The sequence below is a fragment of the Myotis yumanensis genome, unplaced genomic scaffold (assembly GCF_028538775.1).
Source record: "Myotis yumanensis isolate MYYU_CA2020_CCGP unplaced genomic scaffold, mMyoYum1.0.hap1 SCAF_7, whole genome shotgun sequence".
Lineage (NCBI taxonomy): Eukaryota > Metazoa > Chordata > Mammalia > Chiroptera > Vespertilionidae > Myotis > Myotis yumanensis.
In genome coordinates this window covers 63,693,468-63,710,673 of record NW_027223758.1, presented here as the reverse complement: position 1 = coordinate 63,710,673, position 17,206 = coordinate 63,693,468, and the positions used below count along the sequence as shown (strand labels likewise).

Here is a 17,206-nt window from a genome sequence, read left to right as displayed (position 1 = left end):
ATGTTTTTTTAAAAGTCTTTATCCCTTAAAGATATAGACAAAAATATATAAGGATAAAGTGATGTGACATCTGGGATTTTCTTCAAAATAAACCAGGGAGTAGATGAAACATATGGCTCTAAGTGGATAATTACTGATAGTAGTTAGATGGGAATTAGTTATCCGCTTTTTCTACCTTTGTACATATTTTAAATATTCCATAGTAAAGTTTGAAAAGACCACAAAGATAGCAGAAAATAGTTTTATTATTTGGCATATTTAAAAACATAGCATTTAACATTAACTCCCGATATGTTGAATTTCTTAGGGAGTTACCTACTAAATCTATTTCATGAGGTCAGTTTACAATGTTTTTTTGTAAAATTTTAAAAAATATATTTTTATTGATTTCAGAGGGGAGGGGAAGGGAAAGGAAGAGAGATATTAACATCAGTGATGAGAGGGAATCATTGATTGGCTGCCTCCTGCATGCCCCCTACTGAGGACCGAGCCCACAACCTGGGCATGAGCCCTTGACCAGAAGAGAACCCAGGACCTTTGAGTTCATAGGCTGACGCTCTATCCACTGAGCCAAACCGGCCAGGGCAAGATCAGTTTACAATTTAACCCACTTTATTCTCTTTATAATGATCAGATGCTTTAACACAACCACTCTCCCCTGCTCCCCTGACACTGTCGTTGCTCACTTCCGTGCACATTGTTGGTCAGGTGTGGTTCAGCGGTTGAGCGTGGACCTGTGAGCCAGGAGGCTGTGGTTTAATTCCTGGTCAGGGCACATGCCTGAAGTGCAGGCTCGAACCCCGTTGGGGGCATGCAGGAGGCAACCAATCGATGGTTCTCTCTCATCATTGATGTTTCCATCTCTCTCTCCCTCTCCCTTTCTCTCTCTGAAATCAATAAAAAAATAAAATAAAATAAAATAAAAATAGGTGATTCATCACTAAAAGATGTATTTTCCCTCTTTTAAAAAGCAAATATTGTAAACTACAGACATTACGCATCTCACTCTTCATTGTGTGGATATACCAAATGTATTTAGCCACTCCCTTACTGCTGGACATTTGTTTTTATAGTATTTTGCACAACTTACTCCGAGATTATGTGACCTTATGTATATCTTTTTCAGTGATTTTTAAAAATATATATATATTTTTATTGATTTCAGAGAGAAAGGGAGAGAGAGATAGAAACATCGATGATGAGAGAGAATCATTGATTGGCATGACCCCCACTGGGGACCCAGCCCACAACTGGGGCATGTGCCCTTGACCATAATCAAACCCGAGACCCTTCAGTCCACAGGCTGATGCTCTATCCACTGAGCCAAACCAGCCAGGGCTCAGTGATTCTTAAACCCTTTTTGGGGTGGGGTTTATCTATAAACTTTGTTGAGTAACTGTATTGTTTATATTTCAGATTGCTCTTCTATTATTAGAAAAAGAAGTATTAGATAAGAATGATATGGTTGAACTTTTGGGCCCCAGACCATTTGCGGAAAAATCTACCTATGAAGAATTTGTGGAAGGCACTGGCAGCTTGGATGAGGACACTTCGCTTCCAGAGGGCTTGAAGGACTGGAACAAAGACCGGGAAAAGGAGAAAGAGGTGTCTCCAGAGGAGAAAATCGCCAATCAGATCCGAGGAGGGAGGCCGTTTTAGCTTGTATTGTGGGTTCAGTTTGCACGTTATTTCAACTCTGGCTTTCTCAGAAGAATGAGAACACTGCCAAGTTGATCTTAACCAGCGCTGACCAGTTGAAGTGGTGGGGAGAGGAGTACTTAATCCTCAGCTTCAGCAGTCCCGGTAGGGGTGGCGGGGTGATTTCCCCAGGCCCTGGGCTCTTGGACAGCGTCTGGGAGAGTGGAGCTTGGTGCCCGGCACTGGTCCCGCTCCACCATCAGTGAAGCCAGCAGAACATGTCGGGGAGAATCGGAAAGCTTGCCAGCGTGGGAGAGGCCTGTATTTCACTTTCCATCGCCCCACCCTTCATTCCCATTTCCCTGCAGAGGCTGTGAAATTAAATTGGATTCCTGATAAGAATATTTAAATTTGACTAATACTTTGAAGATTGAATCCAGACTACATGTTGCCGTTTTACTGGGATGATTTTCTACAGAGAGCTGTAACATATTAAAAAAATATGAATGTATTATGTAAATACGGCTTCTTTACATCAGAAATAAAGTGTAAACATTTTAATTTTTTCTCCTGACCACACAGAGGGCCACTGTTTATGCTTGGGATACTTTCTTTTAGTCTCTGGTTCTCATCTGCTCCCATGTGAGGATGAGGAACTTCTAGGTTTGTGTGTCCTGGAATGATGAATTCTGATACCAGCTCAGTCAGGGCGAGAATCTGTGATTTACACACACACTAGACCAGTCATGACCACGTGTTGGTCACACTGGGACTGGGAGTCGGTGTGTCATAGCAGGTGTGGAAGGCTGTCCCAAGCCATGCCCTGGATCTTCCATGACTTGCCTGCTCTGAATGGTAAGCTGTGGCCATTACTATTAGAAGGGTGTGTGGGTCCAGAAAAGTGGAGGTCTGCAATATTGCAAATGTAGATGGACTGTGCATGAAGATGGACTAAACCTTACAAAGCCACTATTTGGATTTGGAAGTACCATGCATTTTTGCATTTATTAATACATATTTTTAGCAGCTGAATCAAATAGGACTCATGCTTGGCACAACCCTTGTTGTGCCACTTGCCTTGTGTATCCTTGATGTAGTTATGTTGTGGGAATGGTGACTCCTCAGACTTAAGACAGAATCGGTGGCATCTGGAGCAGCACCGGGCTGATGGGATGGGAGGTGGCTCAGGCAGTGACCTGCAGAAGCCACACTGACGGCCCTCTTGCCTCAGGGGGTGCTTGTGGGAAGTAGCTGAGTGAAGAATTGTTTTGAGGCTGGAGGAGGACTCAGCCATCAGGGTGTTTAGGGTGCTGTCCTCCACATAAGCAGTGACGAGATGTTCAGTACTCTCCTCTTCCCACTGCAAAGAGGCGCCAGTGTGTGCTGTTCTGTCTGGGCGGAATGAAGGGTGTGCCAAGCATGAGTCCTGTTTGATTCAGTAAGGAAACTGACAATGTGTGGGAGACTCGGATGGTAACCCACGACTCCTGCAGCCCCAGCAGGACTCGGCTGCACGAGTGGCCAGTCACACCTGCCCTCTAGGCACTGTGCCAAGCGTTACCTGTGTTGGGGCCTAACTAGAGCCTGTCCCACAGCAGGTGCTCGGAGGAAATCAAACCTAGCACATTTCCAGGTTAGATGGGAATGGTAAGGTGTATTTTTACTGTAGTCACAAAATAGTTCAGACTTAGGCAAAAAAGATCAGTTCTCACCTCAGTTCAAGTCATGCTGTCTACTCCCGCCTGGGGCTGCCTGCCGGTGTGCTCAGTGGTTGAGCATTGACCCATGAACCAAGAGGTCACTGGTTTCGATTTGAGTCAGGGCACATGCCTGGGTTTTGAGCTGGATCCCCAGTGGGGGCATGCAGGATATATCTCATCAATTGTTTCTATCTAGCCTTCTCCTCTCTAAAAATAAATGAAAACATTTTTTTTAAAAAAAGGCTAGGGCTGCCCCGGCCAGTTTTGCTCAGTGGATAGTGTTGGCCCATGGTCTGAAGGGTCCCGGCTTCGATTCCGGTCAAGGGCACGTACCTCGGTTGCAGGCAGGAGGCAACCAATCAACGAATCTCTGTCACGTTGATGTTTCTCCTCTGTCTCTCCCCCTCTCTCTAAAAAATTAATGGAAATATATCCTCGGGTGAGGATTAACAACAAAAAAATTCTTACAGGAAGGCTAAGGCTTAACACAAATAAATGGAGTTAGTGGGTGTGAGCCATGGCATCAGCACCAGGCGGGGCTGGGTCACACTGAGGTAGGTGGCCCTAGATCTCAGTGGCTCCAAATGGCCAAGACTCACTTCTCTTCCTTCTTGTCCAACAGTTACCGATGGAGAAGCTGGGTTACCTTTACAGGAGGAATCGGGGTCCCCCACGTAGGAGTCAGAGCAGACGGCCAAGCACTAACATTTGCTTCACTTTCTTTTGGCTAAAGCACAGTCACTGGTTCACAGCTAACTGGCAGTGCTGGCCAATTACTAGTAAAACTAGCCTGGTCCGGCCCTGTGGAATTTGACTTTACAAGACCTGTTACAGAAGTTGTGGCTAGTTTACAGGAACCATAAAGTGATCATTTATTACACAGACAAGAGCCTTCACCCTCTGTGCTGGGCCAGGCTGCTGGCCTGGGTTCCTGCTCTGAGAGCCCACCCACCCGGTGCCCCTCATCCACCGAGAGCCAGCGGGAAGCCTGAAGGTAATCGGTGGCTCCTCTGGCAAATCTCAGCGGAGTTGTTAGGGAAGGCTGGGACCCACTAGCCCAGGGAGATGGAAAATTCTGTGGGAGGTCTAAATGCTGTTGCGCACGGGGCTGACGGGCTTTTCTTCATGCACGCACAGCCTGGGAGGCAGAATTCTGGCTCCCACCCGCAAAGCCTGCATTCAAGAAGAGCCTCTTTCCTTCAGTGAGCTGCAGGGGCAGGTCACCCAGGGCAGACTAGAGATCTGCGCAACCATCGTGAGGATGCCAAGTAACAAATCTATCACATAAGCAAAGGCTGGGAGAGACGAAGGAACAGTTTTAGTGTTTTATTACGAATAAGCTGTTTCAAAGGTTCAATATTGCATATTCAAGATAAGGCAACACGGCACAGCTTCATTTCACAAAGGATGAAAAAATACTGTTTCTAACTTCCCTGCTAATTCTCAGACATGGTTGAACACTTAATAGAAGGTGAGGTTTATTCACTTAGCCTTTAACTGATGGCCCATAAGTTCTTTTAAGTCCTCCAGTAGAAAATGTCCTTTATCTGATCTGAATGGGGAGGACTGCCAATTCTCTGCTATTTTAATGTACTTTCTTTGTTCTAGATGACCGAGAGTACAGTTTTATTGCATTTGGGAGGGGCCTGCACCCATATATTTAGACCCATGCGTCATTGAACAGCCATTGGAGTTAAAACACATCTGAGTTAAAGCAAGAAAGTCTGAATTGTCGTATGTGAGAGAGGGACACGCCTTTATTCGTTGATCTCCTCTTCGTCGTCTTCGAAAGCTTCTTCACCATCGTTGGCCGTAGCTTCTTGATATTGCTGGTACTCAGACACCAGGTCGTTCATGTTGCTCTCCGCTTCTGTGAACTCCATCTCATCCATGCCCTCGCCCGTGAACCAGTGCAGGAAGGCCTTCCGGCGGAACATGGCAGAAAACTGCTCTGAGATGCGCTTGAACAGCTCCTGGATGGCCGTGCTGTTGCCGATGAAGGTGGAGGCCATCTTGAGGCCCCGGGGAGGGATGTCACACACGGCCACCTTGACGTTGTTGGGGATCCACTCCACGAAGTAGCTGCTGTTCTTGTTCTGGATGGCCAGCATCTGCTCGTCCACCTCCTTCATGGACATGGGGCCCCGGAAGACGGTGGCCACGGTCAGGTAGCGCCCATGTCTTGGATCACAGGCCGCCATCATATTCTTGGCATCGAACATTTGTTGAGTCAGTTCGGGCACTGTCAGGGCCCGGTACTGCTGGCTGCCTCTGGCCGTCAGGGGGGCAAAGCCGGGCATGAAGAAGTGAAGGCGGGGGAAAGGGACCATGTTCACCGCAAGCTTGCGGAGGTCAGCATTGAGCTGGCCCGGGAAGCGTAGCGAGGTGGTGACCCCACTCATGGTGGCCGACACCAAGTGGTTGAGGTCCCCATAGGTGGGCGTGGTCAGCTTCAGGGTGCGGAAGCAGATGTCGTACAGGGCCTCGTTGTCGATGCAGTAGGTCTCATCTGTGTTCTCCACCAGCTGGTGGACTGACAAGGTGGCATTGTAGGGCTCCACCACCGTGTCCGAGACCTTGGGGGAGGGCATGACGCTGAAGGTGTTCATGATCCTGTCGGGATACTCCTCCCGGATTTTGCTGATGAGCAGCGTGCCCATGCCTGACCCTGTGCCTCCTCCCAGGGAGTGGGTCAGCTGGAAGCCCTGCAGGCAGTCACAGTGCTCGCACTCTTTCCTCACCACATCGAGCACCGAATCCACCAGCTCTGCTCCTTCTGTGTAATGCCCCTTTGCCCAGTTGTTTCCGGCACCAGTTTGTCCTGGAATAAGCAAAAGAGTAGCATACCATTTAGATAGGGCAAGACAGGCCCTAACTGGTTTGGCTCAGTTGGTTGGCGCATCCTCCCATAGACCTATATACTGAAAGGTTGCGGGTTTGATTCCCAGTCAGGGCACATACCTAGGTTGTGGGTTTGATCCCCATTTGGGGCACAAATGGGAGGCAACTGATGGATGTTTCTCACGTCATTGTTTTTCTCTCTCTCAAATTGATAAGCATTCGCTTGGGTGAGGATAAAAAGAAATATAATAAATAAAATAGGGCAAGACCATAGGACCCACTCATTGATATTGATACATTTTAAATGGTGATGGAAAAGATGTATTATCGGTTAGATAATATGGTGTTGGCCAAAGTCAGCAGGTGGGTAAACAGGCACCACCAATATTGCTGGTGAGTACACGTGTTAGTACCTCTTTAGACAAGTTAAATACTCGTTAGTTTTTTAAAAATATTCTTTTATTGATTTCAGAGAGGGAGATGGAGAGAGACAGAAACATCAATGATGAGAAAGAATCATCAATCGGCTGCCTCCTGCACCCCTACACTGGGGACTGAGCCCACAACCCGGGCATGTGCCCTGACCGGGCATTGAACCGTGACCTCCTGGTTCATAGATCAACATAACCACTGAGCCATGATGGCTGGGCACCCCCATCAATTTTTAAGATGGACATATGTTTTGACCAGGTAATATCCACTTATTCTCCAGAAGTTAACTTGAATTTTGCCAACACCCAGCTGGTGGCAAGAATTCACAACCATAGCCTGACGATCAGCTTCTCTGCTCTGTGTGGGCAGGCCCATGCCTGATGTTGCACACCACAGAGGAAACTGAGGTAGGCAGCCGTGACCCCACCAAGACTCCCCCTTGAGACCAGCCTGGTGCTGCATCAGCTAAGATGAGTAGGTGGGAGGGTCTCGTGCACTTAGGGGGATGGGGCCCCTCACACTGAGGTCTGCTGACCAGCACCCCTGGATTCTGTTCCCAAGGCCTTCATCGAGGGCGAATGAGTTGTTTTAAATGTCTGTATATCTTCCATTGCATTTATCAGCGCTAAGCACTGTGGCGTCACTGGAAGTCTAAAGCAAGAGAAACAACCCTAGTCCTGTGATTCTTCAGTAATTTTTAAATGGACTATTAGTGACGTGCATCACATACAAAGGGATACCCTTCTTGAATATGCAAAGCCTTACAAATCAGCAAGGAAACCAGCCACCTTTAGGGAAATGGGCAAAGAATATAAATAGTTCATAGTGAAGGAAATGAAAATCACAAGTATTTGACATATTCTTCGTAAAGGAAATGCAAATTAAAACACGAAGATTCGATTTCTCCCCTATGGAATTGACAGAGGGGAAAAAGTTGGATAACACTGGTTGGCGAGGGTTTGGGAACGGCCCCTTCATACAGGGCAGCTGCTGGAGGCTTAAGAAAATGAGACTGTTTGGAGAATAATGGAGCAATATCTGTCAAATTAGTCCTCTTGGATTCAGCAATTCTACTTCTACCAATTTTCTTAAATAGATATACTCACGTGTGCAAAATGCCCCACAGACACATATTTCCTGAAGAGCAGTTTGCAATAGTAAAGAAAAAGGAAAGCAACCGAAGTGTCTTTTAAAAGAGGCTAGTACCTATGCAAATACTATCAGCCATCATATATTTAATTTTCTTAAATATATTCTAAGTGGAAAAAACCCCAGAGTACTAAGTGGTGCATATAGTTGACAATCATCTTATGTATGTAATGGGTATGTTCCTGCTGGGATGTGCACAGAATGTGTCTGAAAGGACACTCACGAGTCTGAGAGTGGCTGCTCTGGGAAGGAGTCGGGGGCACCAGCATGGGAAGGAAGGAGACCGCGTTCTCACTGAACACCCTGTGGTTCCTGTTGAATCCGGACCGTACACATCGTTTACCTGGCTAGCTAGCAAGAAGGGATGTTTTTAACTTTATTTAAGCATTTAAAAATGCCTTTTGGAAAGAAATTGGAGAAATACGCACTGAACTAATAAATGATTGTTTCTGAAGGAAGGGATTTTAGGCAGTTCAGTTTCAACATTATATATTGCTTATAAAAATTTAATTAAACATACATGTATTTTATGTTCATCAAAAGAAAATTATGGAGCCCTGGCTGGCTTGGCTCAGTGGATAGAGCATCAGCCTGTGGACTGAAGGGTCCCAGGTTTGATTCCGGCCAAGGGCACATGCCTGGGTTGTGGGCTCGATCCCCAGTGGGGGCCGTGCAGGAGGCAGCCAATCAATGATTCTCTCTCATCATTGATGTTTCTGTCTCTCTCTCCTTCTCCCTTTCTCTCTGAAATCAATAAATAAATATTTAAAAAAAAAAAAAAGAAAAGAAAATTATGGAAACCTGCCTTTAAGGAAAATTTTTTTTTAAATGTATTTTATTGATTTTTTTACAGAGAGGAAGGGAGAGGGATAGAGAGTTAGAAACATCGATGAGAGAGAAACATCAATCAGCTGCCTCCTGCACACTCCCCACTGGGGATGTGTCCGCAACCAAGGTACATGCCCTTGGCCGGAATCGAACCTGGGACCCTTGAGTCCACAGACTGACGCTCTATCAACTGAGCCAAACCGGTTAGGGCAAGAAAATTTTAAAGTGTCACCAATAAGTGGGGAGACACACAATGGATAGGCAGTGACCGTCATGGGAGATGTCTGAGAGATGTTAATGAGCTTTTTTCAAAAGCTATAAAATAGTATGTGTAGCACAATCCCATTTTCAAAAAACTAAATCAAATGTGTGTGCGTGTGTGTGTGTGTGTGTGCGCACGCGCGCGTGCGTGAGGTCTCGGGTACATGTATACATGGAAAAGGTCAGGCAGGACACTCCTCCACTGTCTACAGCAGTGGTTCTCAACCTTCCTAATGCTGCCTTTAATACAGTTCCTCATGTTGTGGTGACCCCCAACCATAAAACTGTTTTCGTTGCTACTTCATAACTGTAATTTTGCTACTGTTATGAATCGTAATGTAAATATCTGATATGCAGGATGTATTTTCATTGTTACAAATTGAACATAATTAAGGCATAGTGATTAATCACAAAAACAATATGTAATTATATATGTGTTTTCTGATGGTCTTAGGTGACCCCTGTGAAAGGGTCGTTCGACCCCCAAAGGGTCGTGGCCCACAGGTTGAGAACCGCTGGTCTACAGCATTCCGTTGTCCTCAGGGACTAAAATCTCGGGGGCCATCAGTGGAAGGATGGGGCGTTTCTGTGTTTACACTATGTACTTGCTTACTGTTTGAAAAAATACATGTGGAGCCCGGCCAGCGTGGCTCAGTGGTTGAGCGTTGACCTATGAACCTGGAGGTCACAGTTTGATTCCTGGTCAGGCCATATGCTCAAGTTGCAGGCTCGATCCTCAATGTAGGGTGTGCAGAGAGAATCATCGACTGATCAATGATTCTCTCTCATCATTGATGATTCTCTTTCTCCCTCTCCCTTCCTCTCTGAAATCACTAAACATATATTTAAAGGAGGGGGAAAAAAAACCACACCCATGTGGAAACAGTGTAACTTTGTAATGACAACATTAAATATGTTTAAATATTAAATAGTGAGGTTTAAAAAATAAATAAAAAAATAGTGAGTTTTCCAGGAGGGCAGAACCGCCCATCGGAAACCACGGCTGTGCTGGTCTGTCCTCACCCCACCTTACAAGTGAGGCCAGTCTCACTCCTGTGTTCTTTGCCCCATTTGGCTAGTCAAAGGCATCAAGGCTATTGGCATGACAGGACCTGTGGCTCACAGTAAATTGCAGGTATTATCTCTCTAATAATCAACTATAAAAACATTCCCTCCGTGCCTGCATCAGACCCTGTGGGCACTGACCACTTCAGCCCCTCAGGTGGTCATCACCTTGACCAGAAGGTGACTGTGTTCTCTTTCTTCCCTCCCAGTTGGGTCGCACAGTGCAACTTGGCTGCCTCGAAAATGATCATTGTCCTTCCTATGCCCCTACTAACTCCTGTCTACCCCTCCCCACCCAACCCAGCAGCCGGCAGCCCGGCCAGACCACAGCAGAGGCCTGGAAAGAACAAGCTCGGGGGACCTTCTACTCAGGGCTAGCCTTGCGCCTGGGCTCACTCCTGTACAAAGGAAAGACGGAGTGTAATTGTTACAAAGAGACTAGGAATGATTTCCTTAAACTAGAGTAGAAACAATAACTGAAAATAAGCAGGTGGCTTTAGGCAGACATAAGCCACAGTGAGTCAAGCTTGCTCGAGCGGGCAGTGCAGCGATTCTGAACTGGACCCTTTCTCTTCCTGCAGCTCACACCACGCACGTGGCTCCCTCAGTGTTTATAACATGATGAGCCGTAAGGTTTTCTCTGCTCTTGTCAGAAGGAGGAAGCTGGTGAGTTCTGAAAATATTTTGCCACTGTCTCATAGCAACAGACGTTCCCAGTTAAATATTTGGGGGTCATGAGTTGAACGTCTTCTGTAATGCAATGTTGTGACATTAATCAGCGGCTCCAGGGTGTAGAACACAAGGCTGCAATCTCGCAGCTTGGCAGTCGGGCTGCAACAGATCCCCTGGGTGTCCTCGGAGTCCGCCCCGTGGTGCACCTCCAGAGCTCACACGGTGAGTGTGTGTGCTCTCTGACCCTCTCTAGCACCAAAGTTTGAAGAAAAAAGTGCAAGTGCAGAAAGAGGCTTGAAGGACATTTTCTCTCTCTGGCGTTTCACTGTCTCCCACAAGGCTGTTTTCCGCTATCTGACAGCTACGATGGCCATGTAGCCAGCAATTCATTGGGAAAAAGTTGTTGTTTTTTAAAGTATTTTCATGTTTAAAACTCAAATGCAGATAATTTTCACATTTAGAAAATTATGTTTTAAAAAGAAAACATAAGTCTATGTTTTAAAAAGAAAACATTTCAAACTATATTTGAAAATGGACTGATTTTGGCTTATTTTAACTCGCCACCTCGGAGACAGTGAGCTAGAAAGCCACTGGGGGATGAACCATCTCCCACTCACAGACAGTTCTGCCTCTTTTATTACCTGGAAAATGCCCTGAAAACAGCTGTTCAGCCAAACAATAGAGGATGTTCATACATTCTGGGTGCCCCTCCCTTCCACAAATGTGCTATTTTAACAAGGTTAGCATATTCATTGAAACAATTCAAAATTCTTAATAAAAAGAACATCCATTTTTTAAAAATACTGAAGAATAACGTTATTTCACATTAGTACAATGTGTTAAAAATTTTAAATATTCTGAATCAAAGACAGGTATGCATGTTTTGGCAAGAAGCAAAGAAATCATCCTGGGGACAGTGTAAATGCCAAGCATCATTTCTAACATCTTTCAGTTTACAAGGATAGTAAATTAGATAACTTAGATAATAGTTATTATAGGTCTATCTTAATTTGTTCTTAAACATTTTGACCCCATTTACTGACACCTAGATAGCCGAGATCAAACCTTTCTTACACTTCAATATTCAGTTCAATCAAATAAAACTTCCACAATTGCTAAATTTGCTGCCCTGAGAAACTAGCTTAACACGACGACTTCAATAGTTTGTGATAATTCAATTCGGTAAAAATTGGTTCCCGGTTTTGACTCTCTGAAACCTCAAATGCCCTGGCTGTGCAGGAGGGCTGCTGGGGGGAGCCTCACTCCTGAGCAGACACCTGGGCTGGGAGGGGCGAGAGGAAGGCAGAGAGGGTGCATGGCCTCTGGAGTCCCACTAGTGACCTTGCCCAGAAAGTGCATCCACAGGTCCCATAGCCTCATCCGTGACGTTTCTTATGACAGATTGAAGGCATGTAAAAGGATATGAAGAGCACTGTAGTGGATATCTACTTACCTATCACCCATTTTAAGAAATAGAACATACCAATGTTACATGGAGCCCAATAGAACATATATAAATTAGAACATCTTAAATTTAAACAATATAGAATACTTTTTTTCTATGTTCTCTCCAACCTCCATGGGATCAGGGTTCACCGAGTTACATCTGAATCTTTGTGCTTTTATGTGTGAGTCCTGTTCATGTGTGCCTGGGGCCAATTAGGGTCTCTAGTTCGGTGAAAGGTAAAGAATATAAATGTCCCCATTTGTGAAATAAAAATATTGGCAATTTAGGGTCTCTAATATAAGAAAAGGGGCATCAGAGTCCCGATCTACTTGAAATATTAAAGGTGAAAGAAAACGCTTGAACAAGTTATTATTAGAAGCTTCACCTGTCCCATTGGTTGTGTAGGTTGTCATGGTGATGAGAAGTGGATGGTATCCAGAGGATACACAGTCTTTGTGAACATCCATCTTCCCGAGAAGCCACTGCCTTGCCTTCTTCCTAACAAGTCCGTGCCTGATTCTGCTACAAGGTAATTCATTCGTATACCAATAAAATCTTCCAGAGTGTGTCCTCTTGTAGAGGCAGAATTGTCTATGAATGGGAAATGGTTCATCCCCCTGTGGCTTTGACTCTAAAACCTATTGCCAAAACCGGTTTGGCTCGGTGGATAGAGCGTCGGCCTGCGGACTGAAGGATCCCGGGTTCGATTCCGGTCAAGGGCATGTACCTGGGTTGCGGGCACATTCCCGGTAGGGGATGTGCAGGAGGCGGCTGATCGATGTTTCTCTCTCATCGATGTTTCTAACTCTCTATCTCTCTCCCTTCCTCTCTGTAAAAAATCAATAAAATATATTTAAAAAAAAAAAAATAAAACCTATGGCTACCGAGTGATGGAGGCTGGTAACACTAACGGTGCCACTTTAATTTTATTTAATTAATTTATTATTTTTTAAAATATGTTTTTGTTGATTTCAGAGAGAAAGGGAGAGGGAGACAGAGATAGAAATATCAATGATGAGAGAGAATCATTAATTGGCTGCCTCCTGCACGCCTCCTATTGGGGATGGAGCCCGAAACCCTGGCACGTGCCCTTGATCGGAATCGAACCCGGGACTCTTAAGCCCACAGCCCAACACTCTCCACTAAGCCAAACCAGCTAGGGACAATTTATTTAATTTCATATAATTTTCTTTAGAAGTTTACAGAGAGTGGGTGCTATTATTATGTGTTTTGTTTTGTTTTTAGGTAGAGGAAGAAGGAGGATTTTCCCATTCTGCTAGAACAAACTCATATGGCACCAGTCTTTATAGAAAGAAAGCAGAACTGTCTATAGATACTGAGAAAGAAATATAGGCACAAACGTATTGCAGTTAAAAGATGAGCAATATAGGAACCAAAAATAAGATACTATTATCATATTATAATAGTTTATGAAGGGGGAAGAAGTTAATGTCTAAAATTATTTTTTTTAAATAAAAAACTATCAGGATAAGCATTTCATTTAGAAATACAGAGGTTACTTTCCTTAAAAAAAAAAAAAAGTCAAGAATTACAAGAGGTGACTGTGATCGGTTTGGGGTCTGCTGATTTCCTGTGCCATGTGATGTTTTTAATCTTGCACACAAATTAGTTTTGATGTTTAAAAAGAAGTAGAGAGCAGGAAAGAGGGAACCTACCGAAGATGAAGTTGTCAGGCCGGAAGAGCTGCCCGAAAGGCCCCGACCGCACACTGTCCATGGTGCCAGGTTCCAAGTCCACCAGGGCAGCCCTGGGCACGTACTTCTGAGCTGGAAGAGAACAGAACCCACCCACCAGAGGTCATTTTCTGGTTTCTGAAGTAACAGACTTCCCCATAGCAAGTCCTACCAGCTCAGCTGCCTGGAGCGTATGAAGCAGGGTTTCAGAGAGGGCACAGACTCAGAGCACGGGAGAACACAATCCCACCCTGACTTGTTCAGACGAGGAAACCAGCCCAGGCAGGAATGGGCAGAGGAAGTTCCAGGAATAAGCAGGGTGGGAAATCAAGTCTCCTGACTTCCTGCCTCCTGGATTTTCCGTTCACCCTAACACCTCTTCCTGTTGGGCAGTTTACATTTTTAGCTCCATGGAAATAAACGTTGTCTGTGGTGGCAAATTGTGCTGGGCCCAGCCGGTGTGGCTCCATGTTTGAGCGTCCGCCCATGAACCAGGAGGTCACCGTTAGATTCCCAGTCAGGGCACATGCCCAGGCTTGGTCCCCAGTGTGGGGTGTGCAGGAGGCAGCGGATCAATGATTCTCATCATTGATGTTTCTATCTCTCTCCCTCTCCCTTCCTCTCTGAACTCAGTAAAAATATATATTTTTTTAAGAATTGTCATGCTGCCATGATATTCTTTCTGCTTTTTGGCACCTCCCCCAGGCATACATATACATGAACCCAAGCTACATCCCACGGGCCATTTTCCAAGAGACACTTTCATTTATGAATGAGTGCTGCTGTGTAGCGTTTTCATATTTAAGTACACTTTTGTGCCAGTTGGGCAAGAAATCGTTCCCAGTGAGGATGGGGTTAATAGAATCTGCTCTTCAACTCCTGGCCTGCTCTGCACACACCCAGGCTGAAGAAGGCTGTAACTGAGCTGGACGGAAGGGTTAACAGGAAGTGCAATATGTACTGGAATTTCCCGTGATGCTATCTAGAAATTTCATCTTCGGGGCCCTACTTGTCCAGACCTTTTGTCATAGCTGCTTCATGAATAAAACGCAGCGAGTTACGTATTCTGCCCTTCTCAGCTCTTCTGTGGACAAGCAGTATAGGAATCCAAACCACTGAAAGTGATCATCGCTGGGAATATCGTGGGGAAGGGTCGTGTTTGTCATTTTCTGGGCATTCTGTCAATGTCTTAGTTTTTTGTTGTTTTGAAGGGCATGTATCACTTTTATAATAAAAAAGAGTTGTTACAGAAATAACGTGTCCACGTAACTACAACACAGATGTGGGCGTCCAGGACAGGGTTACTTCCAAACGGAGATCAACCACAGCCTGGATTGTTCTCAAGTTCCAGCTTCCAGGGAGTGTAGTCTGTTTGGAGGTCTGCAAAGGGCCCGACAAGTCAGTGAAGGGAGGGCTTTGCAAATTTTTAGCCAGGAATCTCCACTGAGAGATACATGTTAAACTGGAAAGAGAGGAAAAGCCGGACTTTACCCACGAAGTTGGTTTCCCAACACTAACGGGTAGCCTGGTTCGAAAGCTCAGACCCGCGCGGCATTGGCTGTTCAAAACGCACTGGCCGAGCTTCCCGCCCCGCGGGAGCGAGGGCGGAGCCGGGCATCCTGCGGGGCCCGGGCGAGCTTTCCTACGGCAAACGGTCCTCCCGAGAGGGCGAGCCCCGCAGGACGCCGGTGGTGGGGGGAGGACGGGGAAGGCCGGGGTCCCAGAGGCAGGATGGCCGCGGTCCAAGAAGGCGGTGGCCGGGGTCCGGGCAGAGTTGGCCGGGGTCCCAGAGGGGATGGCCGGGCTCCGGCGGGGAAGGGCGTGGTCGCGGAGGGGAGCGGACCAGGGTCCGAAGGGGGACCGTGGGCGGGGGGCCGGGGGGAATGGCCGGGCTCGGGCAGGGAAGGGCGGGCCCCAGAGGTGGGGGGGCCCGAGGTGGCGGGCCGCCCGCTACTCACAGGAGGACTCATTGTAGTACACGTTGATCCTCTCCAGCTGCAGCGCCGAGTCCCCCACGTAGCCTCCCGCCGGGTCGATGCCGTGTTCATCGCTGATCACTTCCCAAAACTTCAGGCAGGACGGGGCGGGGGGGGGGGGGGGGGGCGCACAAGGTCAGAGCCCGGAGCCAGGCGCCCCCCCGCCGGTAACCCGGGCCCGCATTCCAGGCGCGCCCCCGCCCCCGGCCGCCCCAGCGCGAGTGGGGAGGGGCCGGCGCCCGGGCTCGGAGGCCCCTCCAGGCAGCGCCCCCTCCAGCGCGTCCCCCGGGGACCCAGCGCCACGGCGCCCCCGGGCAGCCGCGCAGCCCGCACCGAGTCCCGCCCGGACACCGGACGGCCAGCCGCCCGCAGGGAAGGCCCGCGCCCGCGCCGCCCGCGCCGCCCACCTTGGTGCCGATCTGGTTCCCGCACTGGCCCGCCTGGATGTGCACGATCTCCCTCATGGCGGGCGCCGCTCTGCGCTCCGAGAGCTCGCTCTGGCGACTGCGGGCCGGCGGCGCGCGCGGGGACTCGACCCTCCTCCCGCCCCCCACCCCCGCCTGCACCCCCACCCCCACCCCGCCGCCGGGACCAATGGCTGCGGGCCTCGCCCTCCCGGCCGCGTCCCCTCCGCCCCCGGTCCAGCGCCTCCCTCCGCTCCTCCCCGCCCCGCTCCTCGCTCCAGCCCCGGCCTCCCTGCCCCGCGCCGGCGCCCCCCTTCGGCTCGCCCTCCCCAGGGCCAGCCTCCCGGGGCCCCCGCCCCTGCGCGGTCCTAGACGGGGGCCCTGGCGGGACAGCTGGGCCCCTCGCGGGGAGCCGGGCCGGGAAATGAGCGGGTCCTTCGTGGGAGGCGGAGGAAAGGACCTCGGGTCCCTCTGCACCCCCGCTGCTGCCTCCGTTGCCTGCCCGCCCGAGGGAGGCCGGAGACCCCGGGTGCCGGGGATCGGGACTGTGGTGTCCGAGTTCCCGCTGAGCCGGCGCGGCGGACGCGGCCCACCTTGGCCCCGGGAGGGGTTCCCGGCCCCCGCGCGCGCCCCGGGCTCAACCCCGGCGGGTGGAAGGGCTTTGGGACACGAAAGGGGAGTTTTCCCGGTGACTGACCCCGGGGACATCGCCGCGGCTTACGTCCTCGGGTCTTGCCCTCCGGGAGGCTTGCCGTCTCGAAATACAGGTACCATCCCGTTCTGCCGACTCCAGCCCGTTTGCAAAGGGGCTCAGAGTGAGTCCGCGGCTGGATCTGGGCATGAACATCCCCGCACAGCCGGGTAGGCCGTCTCTCCATCCGGAGTCGGCGATGAACGCCCTTTGCCCACCTCTGGGGGGTGGGTGGGGGCTCAGGGATCTGGGCTCCGGGCCTTCCTTTGCCGTTCGCAGGGAGGTGTGCGCTGCGTGGGTAAGTGCGGCGCTGCAGGAGTGAGGACACGAGGACAGTTTAATCCTACACAGCTTGTCTTTCTTGTCTCTCCTCCGGGGGCCACAGAAAGAGGGGGATTCCCTGGGGAC

General features: G+C 48.6%; 2 protein-coding genes across 6 annotated transcripts in view; one reads left to right on the top strand and one right to left on the bottom strand.

Moving 5' to 3' along the window:
- The window catches only part of AFG3L2 (AFG3 like matrix AAA peptidase subunit 2), a 53,838-nt gene extending 51,626 nt beyond the window's left edge, over positions 1–2,212 (top strand). For all 3 annotated transcript variants that reach the window (XM_070420692.1, XM_070420691.1, XM_070420690.1), the window contains one exon: positions 1,417–2,212. In XM_070420692.1, coding sequence (XP_070276793.1) covers positions 1,417–1,659 — 243 coding nt within the window. In that variant the 3' untranslated portion in view covers positions 1,660–2,212. The remainder of the gene's footprint in view (positions 1–1,416) is intronic.
- A 2,437-nt stretch (positions 2,213–4,649) lies between these two features.
- On the bottom strand, positions 4,650–16,218 carry TUBB6 (tubulin beta 6 class V). Of its 3 annotated transcripts, XM_070420687.1 has the most exons (4): positions 16,111–16,218; positions 15,686–15,794; positions 13,710–13,820; positions 4,650–6,159 (listed from the first exon to the last, which is right to left on the bottom strand). In XM_070420687.1, the coding sequence occupies exons 1-4, from the start codon at positions 16,165–16,167 to the stop codon at positions 5,096–5,098; spliced, it is 1,341 nt and encodes a 446-aa protein (XP_070276788.1). In that variant the 5' UTR covers positions 16,168–16,218; the 3' UTR covers positions 4,650–5,095. The 3 variants fall into 3 exon arrangements, with proteins under 3 accessions (XP_070276788.1, XP_070276790.1, XP_070276789.1); XM_070420689.1 differs by lacking the exons at positions 15,686–15,794; positions 16,111–16,218 and adding an exon at positions 14,998–15,172; XM_070420688.1 differs by lacking the exons at positions 15,686–15,794; positions 16,111–16,218 and adding an exon at positions 14,747–14,986.
- Positions 16,219–17,206: the final 988 nt, after the last annotated feature.